Source organism: Schistocerca gregaria, chromosome 3 (assembly GCF_023897955.1).
Source record: "Schistocerca gregaria isolate iqSchGreg1 chromosome 3, iqSchGreg1.2, whole genome shotgun sequence".
Taxonomy (NCBI): Eukaryota; Metazoa; Arthropoda; class Insecta; order Orthoptera; family Acrididae; genus Schistocerca; species Schistocerca gregaria.
Window position 1 is genome coordinate 489,272,963 of NC_064922.1, and position 14,050 is coordinate 489,287,012.

General features: G+C 42.9%; 1 protein-coding gene across 1 annotated transcript in view; it reads right to left on the minus strand.

Annotated features, from left to right (window-relative positions):
- Nucleotides 1-13,760, minus strand: part of LOC126355440 (translation initiation factor IF-2-like) — a 72,373-nt gene extending 58,613 nt beyond the window's left edge. Inside the window, exon 1 of the mRNA XM_050005749.1 lies at nt 13,690-13,760. Within this exon, the coding sequence (XP_049861706.1) occupies nt 13,690-13,760 (71 nt within the window). The remainder of the gene's footprint in view (nt 1-13,689) is intronic.
- Between the last annotated feature and the right edge of the window lie 290 nt (nt 13,761-14,050).

Below are 14,050 nucleotides of genomic sequence, written 5' to 3' on the forward strand. Positions count from 1 at the left end.
CTCTGAAGGTAACGAACGACACGTTTCATGAGGTCGGAATTATATGGAAGACTTCGTCTAGAAGAGTGACTCCGGTGACGTAGTCTGTTTCAGCGCCATCAGGTGAGGGCCAGTACACACATACTTTCTTGATTTTTTAGCAAAGTAATTGTTGTTGTTGTTGTGGTCTTCAGTCCTGAGACTGGTTTGACGCAGCTCTCCATGCTACTCTATCCGGTGCAAGCCTCTTCATCTCCCAGTACCTACTGCACCCTATAGTCTTCTGAATGTGCTTAGTGTATTCTTCTCTTGGTCTCCCTCTACGATTTTTACCCTCCACGCTGCCCTCCAGTACTAAATTGGTGATCCTTTGATGCCTCAGAACATGTCCTACCAATCGATCCCTTCTTCCAGTCAAGTTGTGCCACATACTTCTCTTCTCCCAAAATCCATACAATAGCTCCTCATTAGTTATGTGATCTACCCATCTAATCTTCAGCATTCTTCTGTAGCACCACATTTCGAAAGCTTCTGTTCTCTTCTCTCTTCTTGTCTAAACTATTTATCGTCCATGTTTCTTTTCCATACATGGCTACACTCCATACAAATACTTTCAGGAACGACTTCCTGACATTTAAATCTATACTCGATGTTAACAAATTCCTCTTTTTCAGAAACTCTTTCCTTGCCATTGTCAGTATACATTTTATATCCTCTCTACTTCGACCATCATCAGTTATTTTGCTTCCCAAATAGCAAAATTCCTTTACGACTTTAAGGGTCTGATTTCCTAATCTAATTCCCGCAGCATCACCCGACTTAATTCGACTACATTCCATTATCCTCGTCTTGCTTTTGTTTATGTTCATCTTGTATCCTCCTTTCAAGACACTGTCCATTCCCTTCAACTGCTCTTCCAAGTCCTTTGCTGCCTCTGACAGAATTACAATGTCATCGGCGAACCTCAAAGTTTTTTCTTGTTCTCCATGGATTTTAATACCTATTCCGAACTTTTCTCTCGTTTCCTTTACTGCTTGCTCTATATACAGATTGAATAGCAACGGGGAGAGCCTACAACCCTGTCTCATTCTCTTCCGAACCACTGCTTCCCTTTCATGTTTCTCGACTCTTAAAACTGGCATCTGCTTTCTGTAGAAATTGTAAATAGCCTTTCGCTCCCTGTATTTTACCCCTGCCTCCTTAGAATTTTAAGGAGAGTATTCCAGTCAGCATTGCCAAAAGCTTTCTCTATGTCTACAAATGCTAGAAACGTAGGTTTGCCTGTCCTTAATCTTTCTTCTAAGATAAGGCGTAAGGTCAACATTTCTACAGAATGCAAACTAATCTTCCCCGAGGTTGGCTTCTACCAGTTTTTCCATTCGTCTGTAAAGAATTCGCGTTAATATTTAGCAGCTGTGACTTATTAAACTGCTAGTTCGGTAATTTTCACATCTGTCAACACCTGCTTTCTTTGGGATTGGAATTATTATATTCTTCTTGAAGTCTGAGGGAATTTCACCTGTCTCATACCTCTTGCTCACCAGATGGTATTGTCATGACTGGCTCTCCCAAGGCTGTCAGTAGTTCTAATGGAATGTTGTCTACTCCCGCGGCCTTGTTTCAACTCAGGTCTTTCAGTGCTCTGTCAAACTCTTCACGAAGTACCTTATCTTCCAATTCATCTTCATCTACTTCCTCTTCCATTTCCATAATATTCTCCTCAAGGACTTCGCCCCTGTATAGACCCTCTATATATTCCTTCCACCTTTCTGGTTTCCTTTCATTGCTTAGAACTGGGTTTCCATCTGAGCTCTTGATATTCATGCAAGTGGTTCTCTTATCTCCAAAGTTCTCTTTAATTTTCCTGTAGGCAGTATCTATCTTACCCCTAGTGAGATAAGCCTCTACATCCTTACATTTGTCCTCTAGCCATCCCTGCTTAGCCATTTTGCACTTCCTGTCGATCTCATTTTTGAGACGTCTGTATTCCTTTTTGCCTGCTTCACTTGCTGTATTTTTGTATTTTCTCTTTTCCTCAATAAAATTCAGTATCTCTTCTGTTACCCAAGGATTTCTACTAGCCCTCGTCTTTTTACCTACTTGATCCTCTGCTGCCTTACTATTTCATTCCTCAAAGCTACCTATACTTCTTCTACTGTATTTCTTTCCCCCATTCTTCTCAATTGTTCCCTTATGCATTCCCTGAAACTCTGTAAAACATCTGGTTTAGGACACTGATAATTGGATAACATTACAATGTTTACACAGTATTATGTCGGCTAACCAGGCCTACAATATTCAGACACGTAAACGCGTGGTCTCACGTCCAGGAGAACTAGGTTCAATTCCCCTTCCTCGATCCAGATTTCAGATTTGAGCTGTTTCCTTACTAAACAGAACATCTAAAATGGTTCCTTCGAGAAAAACTAGAATAATTCCATATTTTATCTGGGATACATCAACTCTTGCGCCTGTCAAGGTTGAACAGTAACTTGGCAGTTTTGATGCATCATTACTAACGGCTGTCGGTAAAGAAAGTGAGAATTTTAATTATCCCTCTCTGCGTCGTGTATTTGCCCTCCAATAAATGTAGCATCTAAGTTCTGTTGAGAAGTCTATCGTAAATTATCTAGTAACAGGTACATCCAGTTCGGGCACACGAAGCAGTTAAAGTTTATTAACCTCTGCCGATGGAGATACAGATGTTACGAAAGGGACACTTTCTGTCGTTCCATAAGCGGCGCGGTACACTCACAAAGCTGTATTCCAACGCGACGGGACCTGCTGGCCTTGTAGAACAAGTGCACGAGTAAATTGCCGCGATACCGGTTCCAGAGGCACGCCTCCGGTACAGAAATAGTCACAACAGAACGCAATTTACGAACGGCTCTCCCAATAGAGGCGCAAATCCGCGTCTGGTGCAGCCACGCACCTGGAGTTTCCCCTCAATGGGAACTCGCATATCGATCGAGCAATTAGCCGCGCCGCCCGGCCGTGTAAAACTGGTTCTGCATGCTACGTGCGCTGCCATCCGACCCGAGCCGACGTCCGACGTGCGCGCTTTCAACACGCCAGCACTGACGGCCTCGCCATCAAGTTCAACAGCTTGCGCTTTCGTTACACGGTGAGAAGAACGCGTCCCGCAACTCTTCAGGCAATGAGTGGGCTTACGAAACGTGCGGTCATGTGTAAGCTGAGGCTGGTACGTAAGGTGATGAAATAATTTAGAGGGTCCAGTGCGCAGCACTTTACGGCAGTTCGTAAAATATACAGGATAAACCAGAACTCCACCAACAAACTTTCAGAGGTTGTACAGAGATACCTTTGGGTACTTGGTATAAGGGATCCACGGTCACCGGCGGCGCGTTACAAAGTCATCGTATTGTGTTTCCTTTCCTGTACCATTTAAATTTGTACCTATATTGCACTGACAACAGAGCGCAACAGGGCAGATGTTACCGGTATGTTCTGTGAGTCTTGTTTGGAAACAAATATTGTTCCATTCACTCTCTGTATTTGTATCTGACATCAAGAATGCCACTTTAATGTGCATCCTGAAGCTTGCATTCAGTGCTGCACAGTTCTGTCTCTGTTTAGTTTTTACGACAGTGTTCAAAAATGTTCTAATGTGTGTGAAATCTTATGGGATTTAATTGCTAAGGTCATCTGTGCCTAAGCTTATACACTAGTTAACCTTAATTATCCTAAGGAGAAACACACACACCCATGCCCGAGGGAGGACTTGAACCTCCGCCGGGATCAGCCGTACAGTCCATGACTGCAATGCCCTAGACTGCTCGGCTAATCCCGCACGGCTCCGACAGTGTTAACCGTAAATTGTGGTGTAGAGCAGTATGGATAGATTTACTGATGAAGAGTTGACCGATCTCATCGTGTATGGCTTCATTAAATGCAGTGGAGGAACAACACAACGATATCTGTATTGAGCTGTTCCCGCAGTGACGACAACCACATCACACTCCTTTTGCATCAGTACAGAGCTTTCTACGAAATACCTGAAACGTTGTACGTTTTGGTGATAGCGCATTACAGTGTTTTTCATTGATGCGACAGTATCCGCACGGATACAAAGGAAACTAATATAACAAATTGAATGAATTAGAATAATCATTTTATTCATAGCTTTTTTCAGGAACTTTAGCATATATTTTAGAATGACAGTCAATCGCCAGTTTCATAGACACTTTTATTTCGCTTTACTGGTTTTGATAATGGTGCAAATGGCTCTGAGCACTATGGGACTTGACATCTGAGGTCATCAGTCCCCTAGAACTTAGAACTACTTAAAGCTAACTAACCTAAAGACATCGCACACATTCATGCCCGAGGCAGGATTCGATCCTGCGCCTTTAGCGGTCGCGAGGTTCCACACTGAAGCGCCTAGAACCGCTTGGCCACACCGGTCTCCCAGGTTTTGATACATAAATCAGTCATCTTCAGAAGCTTACAATTGTTTGAGTAGATATCAATACCTCCTTCGTAGAAATATGATGCCCTAATACGTCCAAAAATTTGATTATTGCAAACACGGATTAAGAGATTCATAATTTACAATAAATGAATCACATGTATGTACATGTCAAGCATCACATTTCATTTTTATTGCGGTCATAATTACGTCATCCATTCGAGTCTGGGCCCCGGACGATTTGCTCCGTTTCCTGTCCCCGCTAGTTATTTTCGCATCCGTCTCTCTCTCTCTCTCTAGCTCACTGATCACTCCTCCAACTTTCAGAGGCTTTTGCATTCAAAGCCCATGTCTCACCGTCAAATCTGATGATACATACATGATACATACAAACTGCAGGCTTTATGCCTAAACCATTCGCCCTATTTTTGCTCGTTCATTGCAACACAAAAATATTATTTCCGGGCACGTCTTAAAGCATTGTGGAGATCTTTGATTGAGTAGATGAAAAGGTATGTTAGATTAAGTATTTCAAATTGTGTCACGAATCCTTTTCTGACAAGTTTACATAGCTTCAATTTCGTACTCATTTATGTAATCAGGAGATATGTTGAGGGCTTGTTAGGCATATATCTGTTATAACTAAGTAAATGTTGAAGTAGGCATTCTACTGTGTTGGGTATATTCGACTACGGTGTGCCCTGCCCACTATTAATTTAGCAGAATATTCAGTAAAAATGTATGGTGTACTCTTTGTTGCAGTAAACTTATGGTACTTATTTGCAGATTTTTTATTTTATTTCCTTAGGCTCTCAGTTGTTACACAATCCTTCAACATAAAGAGAAAAAGCACTGATTTAGAGTACTACACAAAATGTTCTAGCATTTAGAGATGAGACTAGAATGATCTACAGCAAGACACTGTAAATTGAGCAGTGTTCACTGTTTTATTACCTGAGCGTTTGTATTTTGAACGTACAGCCGTCTATACCGTTACTGCTTCCACGTGACATAAAGTCCGAAGTTTTATTTCCAATGGAAGTTCATCTTCTTGCTTGTGTGTTTTTTATATTTTGTTTTCACGTTTATCATGTACTAGTGGTGGGAAAATGTGTGGAAACACCAAAGATGCAACATTAACATCCTTAATACGGTGTACGAAAATCATGTGAATCACGGACAGCTGTCTTGACAATAAAGAAGTTTCCTCTAAACGTGCGCATAGGCAGGCGTTCGGGCAAATCTATAGCTTCATAAAGGGTTCTGATTTGTAAGTGTCTGAGAGTCAGTTCAGTGTGTCGCATTGGTTGCCTGTCACATGATTTATTTGATAGCATACGGTAAAAGTTGAAATTACGGCAGTTATCTCATTAACGCACACAGGCGATGTCCGCCGAACACCAGCCAGAATCCCGTTGGAATGGGCAGTACGCACGTTTTCGGAAATGCGGGTCAGTTACGTCGCAGGCAGGGGATTTGGCGCCACCCCTTGCAGCTGCCGGATGGGCCGTGAATCCCGGCAGAATCGACATAAAGCCGAGCCCTGCGGAAATGACAGATGGCGGTGACACGAGCGTGGCGTGTGCGGTGTTTGCAGGCGTGGGCGGCCATTGTTTCAGCCGTTTAATTCGTTTCCTCTTTCGAACACTATGGCAAACATTTACGCGTTTCCGCACCGTTATTTCCTTTTTCCCTCTCAACTCAAACAGCAGATTACACATTTAAACGTCAGTTACACAGCCAATGGGGGCTTGTACTGGTGTGGCGAGATCCTGACATACGCGCCTTGCCCTAGTCAGCTATGCACGGCGACCACTATCCTTTATTCAGTAATAATTGAAAAGAAATTTTTACCGCACTAACCGTCAGACATTGTCTTTTGCACTCTCTCCAATGTCCGTGACAAACAATAATTTTCCTGAAACGTTTTTCACTTTGAAAAATGGTTCAAATGGCTCTGAGCACTATGGGACTTAACATCGGAGGACATCAGTCCCCTAGAACTTACAACTAGTTAAACCTGACTAACCTAAGGACATCACACACATCCATTCCCGAGGCAGGATTCGAATCTGCGACCATAGCATCAGCGCAGTTCCGGACTGAAGTGCCTTGAACCGCTCGGCCACATCGGCCGTCAGTTTCACATCAAATAGCTCGGAAGTAAATCAGCAATTGGTGACCTAAGACCCTACGTGCATTTCATTAGATTTTAGATGCTTTATGCTCACTTCTAGACGAATAGCTAACAGGAACACACACTGATATTGTTTAATAGAGTCCATATAGTTTCAGAAGTTTGCATTAGGAGCGAATGTAGGCTAAATATCGAGGTAAGCAGAAATGAGTATTCAGCTCTCCACTACAAACGCACGGTGACCTTTCTCTAGTATGCCACCAAACTTTCGGATATTTTTAACACGTCCTCAATTTATTTCCATTTCTCCATGAGTCACTTCGGTGTTTTATGTATTACACGATTATCATCTTTTTATCAATAAGGGCTACGTTGTATAGTCTCTCTGTTCTCCTCCTTAACCATATTGATGCTCAGTACTTATCTCATTACCGTTCAAGTGGTCTCCAATAATGAAAAAATGAAATATCGTGTGGCTAGGGCCTCCCGTCGGGTAGACCGTTCGCCTGCTGCAAGTCTTTCGATTTGACGCCACTTCGGCGACCTGCGTGTCGATGGGGATGAAATGATGATGATTAGGACAACACAACACCCAGTCCCTGAGCGGAGAAAATCTCCGACCCAGCCGGGAATCGAACCCGGAACCCTACTTAGCTACCAGGGCCGGACGTCCCCAATAGTGAACCACAAAGACTACATTTTTCGCCTACTTTTCGTCGTTCATTGAACTGTTATTCATTTGCTTTAATAACTACCTACGATATTAATAAAAATCACAGTGTCTTCCTTCTATCCACATGATTTTGGTTTATCTTCCCCGAGTATTGCTACAAAAGCACTCTACCTGAAAATTAGTCATTACTTATATCCCACTGCTGCGTTAACAAAGTTTACTTCTTGGGTTAACCATTTTTCATATTTTTTTCAGGAAAAGGAATGATGTGCCCAGCGTATGTTTAAGCCAGTTGATTTCCACATAAAATTACTCTTAGTACCATTTACTGCATCAGACAGCACAACAAGAGAATAAAAACGACTCCTAGTAATTAACCTTCACTGGAATGACAGGCGTAAATCACACTCACGTGTTTACGGCGAAGTAAATTTCAGACTGAAGGATGCGGCGTATTGCTGAGCTGGTTTGTTTTAGCATTTACACAGCCTACTTACTGATAAGTAGTGAAAGCCACAGATACAATTTATAGCCACAATAATCACGACGTAGATTTTACATTTCATGATGTAACTTCGGTCTCACATACGAGATACAAATAAAACTTTTAATAGTTTAGTCATTTTCTTAAATAGGCGATAAATAACAATAACTCAAGAGACATTGTGCAATGATACAGTAGTGCCACACGTAACTGCTACATGCTTATCAGCGACGCTGTCATCGATTTTCGACAGTTATTTATTGGAGATAACTGGTTTTTTTTAGGATGGGAGCATTGTTTATTCTATGAGAGAGAGACAAAAAAAGCTTGTATAGTCAACTTCGACGCATTGATCCGAGACATCATCTACACGAGAAAGTGCAGCAGGATAGTGGATAGGGGATCAACACATCACGATGAAAGATGTGGTCAGCCCTCTGTTGGTCATTGACAGAGACAGTAATTTCTGAGCTTAGGATGTAAAACCAAGACGTATGAATACATGTCTTATGTCAACCCATTAAACATGTTTTGCATGTTGATCGTCTATATTCTTTTTTTTTTACTTCAACTGTTTACAAATAAAAGTGAAATTCTAATCGATATTCACTACTTCTCAGTATTAAATTAAGTACGTAGGTTTTTTGTTCATTATGTTTCGTCCAAGACTGAACGGCTTCCCATTAACAAGTAGAAAGAACTGCGGTCTATTGAAAAGCAAAAATAGAATATGTGACAATTACACTGATTGGAAAATGCTGGAAAATGCGCATGTTCTGATTGTATTTAGCAATACATTTTAGTTGCAAGTAAATTACTTGTATTCTCTGTTCTCCATTTCCAGCTATAAGAAATGGTTTTCATTTCCGTGTGAAATGGACATTCATTTCATTGTGATATACATCTCTTGGCCCATATATTCATCCAATTTAAAATTCTCAAATTTCGAAGTTACTTATGTTTCTATACTCCTGTAACCGTCGCTTGAACTATGTGTAAATCCCTGATATGGAACTTCATCTTTCTGTCACCTATACAAACCAAAAGTGTAAATAGACTTATTACATTACAAATGTCAGGGTTTCTCCGACCTGTAGTTTAGTCTACACTAATTTCACTAATTCTTAGCGACATGAAGCTTTCAGATTACGCTACACTTCGGCTACTTATGTATAACTTTAGCTATTTATTAATTCAAATTGCTGGTAATTTGGTCTCAAAAGACTCAGTTGACCCTTAGCAGACTTGATAACAGGGAAGTCTCTGGACGCTGATCACTGTTTGACAGAGGCGACCATAATGTCTGTAAAACTGTAGATGTTTCTAATAAATGGCAATTGTTTAAGGAACCCGAGGAAGCAGAGGCTGCTAGAGTGACGCAGTTCCTTGGCATTTCTGCTGATTCTCATACAATTCCACGTGGAAGAAGCCTTGGTTGGGTCGAAAGATATATTCTTCTCTTTCTAGAAGAAAGGAATCCATCAAACAGCTATGAATTTACATTGTTTGAGAGATTATTTTCCTGTGTAAAATATTTCTATTGGGTTTCCTTAATTCCAGTCAACGTTCACGATCACCTTACACTATGATGTCTCTTGACATTTAATGTCACATCCTTTGTAAGATATTACTAAAGCTGAACAAATTAAGCAAGCACCGAGTGGTTGGTACATCTACGTTTATATATTCTCAAGCCACCATTCGGTGGATGGAGGAGGAGACCGTATACTGCTAGTCATTCCGTTTCCTGTTTCACTCGCAAACTGACTGCGGGAAAAGCGACTGTCTGCATGCATTCGCACGAACCCTGATTTCTCTTATCTTCGCGGTCATTAATCGGGGTGTTTATTGATAGTAGTAGCAGCAATGTGCAGTCGGTCGCAAATGTTGGTTCTTCACAGTATTCCCCGAACAGAACATCATTTTCCCCCCAGGGGCTCCCATTTGAGTTCACAGAGCGAGTCCATGATGCTTGCATGTGGACAGAACTTTCTGTTTCTTTTTGGGTCATCAATCTTGGTATGATGGGACCTGTCATGAATTCCTCGCCAATACCAACCACTTCATTTGAGAGTAGCTTTTGCACCTTCATCCTCAGTCATTTGTGGGATGTATTACAATCTCTGTCTCCACCTACAGTTTTGCCCTCTACTATTCCCTCTAGCATTATGGGGGGTATTCCCTGATGTCTTAATCCATGCGCTATCCGTTCTTGTTGTTAGTGTTTCCCGTATATTCTTTTGTTTACCAATTCTGGGGAGAATCACCCCATTCCTTACCTTATCAGTACCTCTTGTTTTCAACATTCATATATAGCACCACGTCTCAAACACTTCGTTTCTCTTCTCCTCTGGTTTTCCCACTGTCCATGATTCTCCACTACACAATTCTGTGTTCCAAATGTACATTTTCTGAAATTTCTTCTTCAAATTGAGGTCTATGTTTAATAGCCAAAAAAATGTTCAAAAGTGTGTGAAATCTTATGGGACTTAACCGCTAAGGTCATCAGTCCTAAGCTTACACACTACTTAACCTAAACTATTTTAAGGACAAAGACATACAGCCATGCCCGAGGGAGGACTCGAACCTCTGCCGGGAACAGCCGCACAGTCCATGACTGCAGCGCTTTGACCGCTCGGCTAATCCTGCGCAGCGTTTAATAGCAGTAGACCTCTCTTGTCCAGGATTATCTTCTTTGCCTGTGCTAGTCCGCCTTTTATGTCTTTCTGGTTTCGTCCGCCAGGGGTTTATTCCGCTTTCAAGGTATAAGAATCCCTTACCTTCGTCTACTTCGTGATCATCAGTTTTGATGTTAAGCTTCTCGCTACTCTAATTTATGCTGTTTCTCATGACGTAGGTCATTTTCCAGTTTACTCTCAGTCCTCATTCTGTACTCACTGAACTGTTGATTCTATAAATAGATCCTGTTATTCTTCTGCACATTCACATACAATAATAATGTCATAATTTTACCATTGATATTCTTTCGCCCAGAATTTTTATTCTTTCTTTCAATTCCTTCACTGCTTTTTCGATGTGTAGACTGATCAGCAGGGGCAAAAGGCTCCTTTCTACTTTTACTCCCTTTTTAATCGGAGCACATCGTTCTTGATCTTCCATTCTTACTGTTCCTTCTTGGTTCTTGTACGTATTGTAAATTATCTTTCCCTATAGCTTACATCTATTTTTGTCATAATCTTGGACCATTAGATAACGTCGAACACTTTTTTGCAGGTCTACAAATACAACGAACTTGTCTTGCTTCTTCTTTATTCTTGCTTCTATTGTCAACCGCAAAGTCAGGATTGCCTCTCTGGTGCCGTTACCTTTCCTAAAGCAAAACTGATCGTCATGTAACACATCCTCAATTTTCTTTTCCATTAGCCTGTAAATTACTCTTACCAGCAGCTTGGACGCTTGATTCGCTAAGCAGATTGTCTCTCATCTTTCGGCCCTTGGTATCTTCGGAAGTATTTGGATGATATTTTTCCGAAAGTCTAATGAGACGTTCGGACACCATCTTGAACAGTTGTTTTCTGGCTACTTTCCCCAACTATTTTACAAATTCCGACGGGTTTTTATCTAATCCTTCTGCGTTCATCTCATTTCTCCCGAAACCCTTTTAAATACTGACCCCTATGTCTTCCTTATCGACTTATATCGTCAGACAAGTCCTCCCCCATATAGGGGCCTCCAGGGCAATGTTTCCACCCAACGCTCTCTACTCTGCATTTCACAGCGGAATTCCCGTTGCACTCTTACTGTTAACACCCGTGATATTAATTTCACCGAAGGTTGTTTTCATTTTTCTATATGCTGAGTTAGTCCTTCTGACGAACATTTCTTTTTCGGGTTCTTCAGATTTTTCCTGCCGTTATTCCGCCTTGACTGTCCTCTATTTCCTATTTACTTCATTACTAAGTGATTCATGTACATGTATTCCTGTCTTTCCCTGAACAATTTTCCACTCCCACTTTTCATCTACCTATTAAAGTATTTCTCATCCAAGTTTTCTTCGGAGTTAGCTTCGTGGCACCTATGTGATTGCCGTTTGTAGAGATGTCTTCAGATGAACTGTTTACTATACTATGCTCTCAACCCTTCGCTTTTATCACAGCTTGAACTATAATGGGGAAACTTTCATTGAGAAGTCAATGTTTTTGCGGCAACGGCAGCCCAGTCTTCCTCATAATCCGAAACCAGAAGAGGTAGTGATATTGAACGGACGCTGGAATCTGAGCGAAGTCGACGTTCTATTTGGAAATTTGTAGTATGTTCTTGTGGGACCAGACTGATGATGGTTCAAATGGCTCTGAGCGCTATGGAGTTTAACATCTGTGGTCATCACTCCCCTAGAACTTAGAACTACTTAAACTGAACTAACCTAAGGACATCACCCACATCCGTGCCCGAGGCAGGATTCGAACCTGCGTCCGTAGCAGTCGCGCGGTTCCGGACTGCGCGAATAGAACCGCTAGACCACCGCGGCCGGCACCAGACCGATGAGCTCATCGACTTACACACTACTTAAATACTACTGGCCATTAAAATTGCTATACCATGACGATGACGTGCTACTGACGCGAAATTTAACCGAAAGGAAGAAGATGCTGTGATATGCAAATTATTAGCTTTTCATAGCATTCACACAAGGTTGGAGCTGGTGGCGACACCTACAACTTGCTGACATGAGGGATCTCCAACCGATTTCTCATACACAAACAGCAGCTGTTCGCCGTTGCCTGGTGAAACCTTGTTGCGTTGCCTCCTGTAAGGAGGAGAAATGCGTACCATCACGTTTCCGACTTTGATAAAGGTCGGGTTGTAGCCTATCGCGATTGCAGTTTATCGTATCACGACATTGCTGCTCGAGTTGGTCGAGATCCAATGACTGTTGGCAGAAGATGGAATCGCTGGGTTCAGGAGGGTAATACGGAACGCCGTGCTGGATCCCAACTGCCTCGTATCACTAGCAGTCGAGATGACAGGCATCTTATCCACATGGCTGTAACGGATCCTGCAGCCACGTATCGATCCTTCAGTCAACAGATGGGGACGTTTGAAAGACAACCATCTGCACGAACAATTCGACGACGTTTGCAGCAGCATGGACTATCAGCCCGGAGACCATGGCTGCGGTTATCCTTGACGTTGCATCACAGACAGGAGCGCCTGCGATGGAGTACTCAACGACGAACCAGGGTGCACGAATGGCAAAACGTCATTTTTCGGATGAATCCAGGTTCTGTTTACAGCATCACGATAGTGGCATTCGTGTTTGGCGACATCGTGGGGAACGCACATTGGAAGCGTGTATTCGTCATCGCCGTACTACCGTATGACCCGGCGTGATGGTATGGGATGCCACTGTCTACACGTCTCTGTCACCTCTTGTTCGCATTGACGGCACTTTGAACAGTGCACGTTACATTTCAGATGTGTTACGACCCGTGGCTCTACCCTACATTCGATCCCTGAGAAGCCCTACATTTTAGCAGGATAATGCACGACCGCATGTTGCAGGTTCTGAACGGGCCTTTCTGGATACAGAAAATGTTCGACTGCTGTCCTGGGCAGCACATTCTCCAGATCTCTCACCAACTGAAAACGTTTGTTCAGTGGTGACCGAGCAACTGGTTCGTCACAATGCGCCTGTCACTACACTTGATGAACTGTGATATCGTGTTGAATCTACGTGGACAGCCGTACCTGTGCACGGCATCCAAGCTCTGTTTAACTCAATTCTCAGGCGTATAAAGGCCGTTATTACGGCGAGAGATGGTTATTCTGGGTACTGATTTCTCAGGATCTATGCACCCAAATTGCGTGAAAATGTAATCACATGTCAGTTCTAGTATAATAGATTTGTCCAATGAATACCCGTTATCATCTGCATTTCCTATTGATGTAGCAATTTTAATGGCTGACGGAGAACTCGAAGCTCAGACGGGGGGAGCCGCGCGAACCGCGGCAATGCTCCCGCTCACGTGGGGCAGACGGCGACAGCTGGTCCCGACGTCGACACAGCCCTCAGGGAGGCGTAAACCATATTCCGCATGGTACTCCATGCGGAGATGCAGGCCGCCTGCCTCAGTCTTCTCCAGACACGGAGACGCGGACAGTACAGGCCTGCGAGCAGCGGAAGGACGACGGGCCCGCCACGAAGGAAGCCCACCCAAGCCAAGACTAAGCCACCCGAACGGCATGCCGAAGAAGATGATAACAAGCCGAGCCACGGAGGGCGCGTTGGCAGCCAGTGCAACGCCCACAACGCCTAAGGACGTAGAGGTCCAGAACTAAGGAGTTCGTCAACTACAGCGACTACATGGTAAACAGCGAGATCTTGGA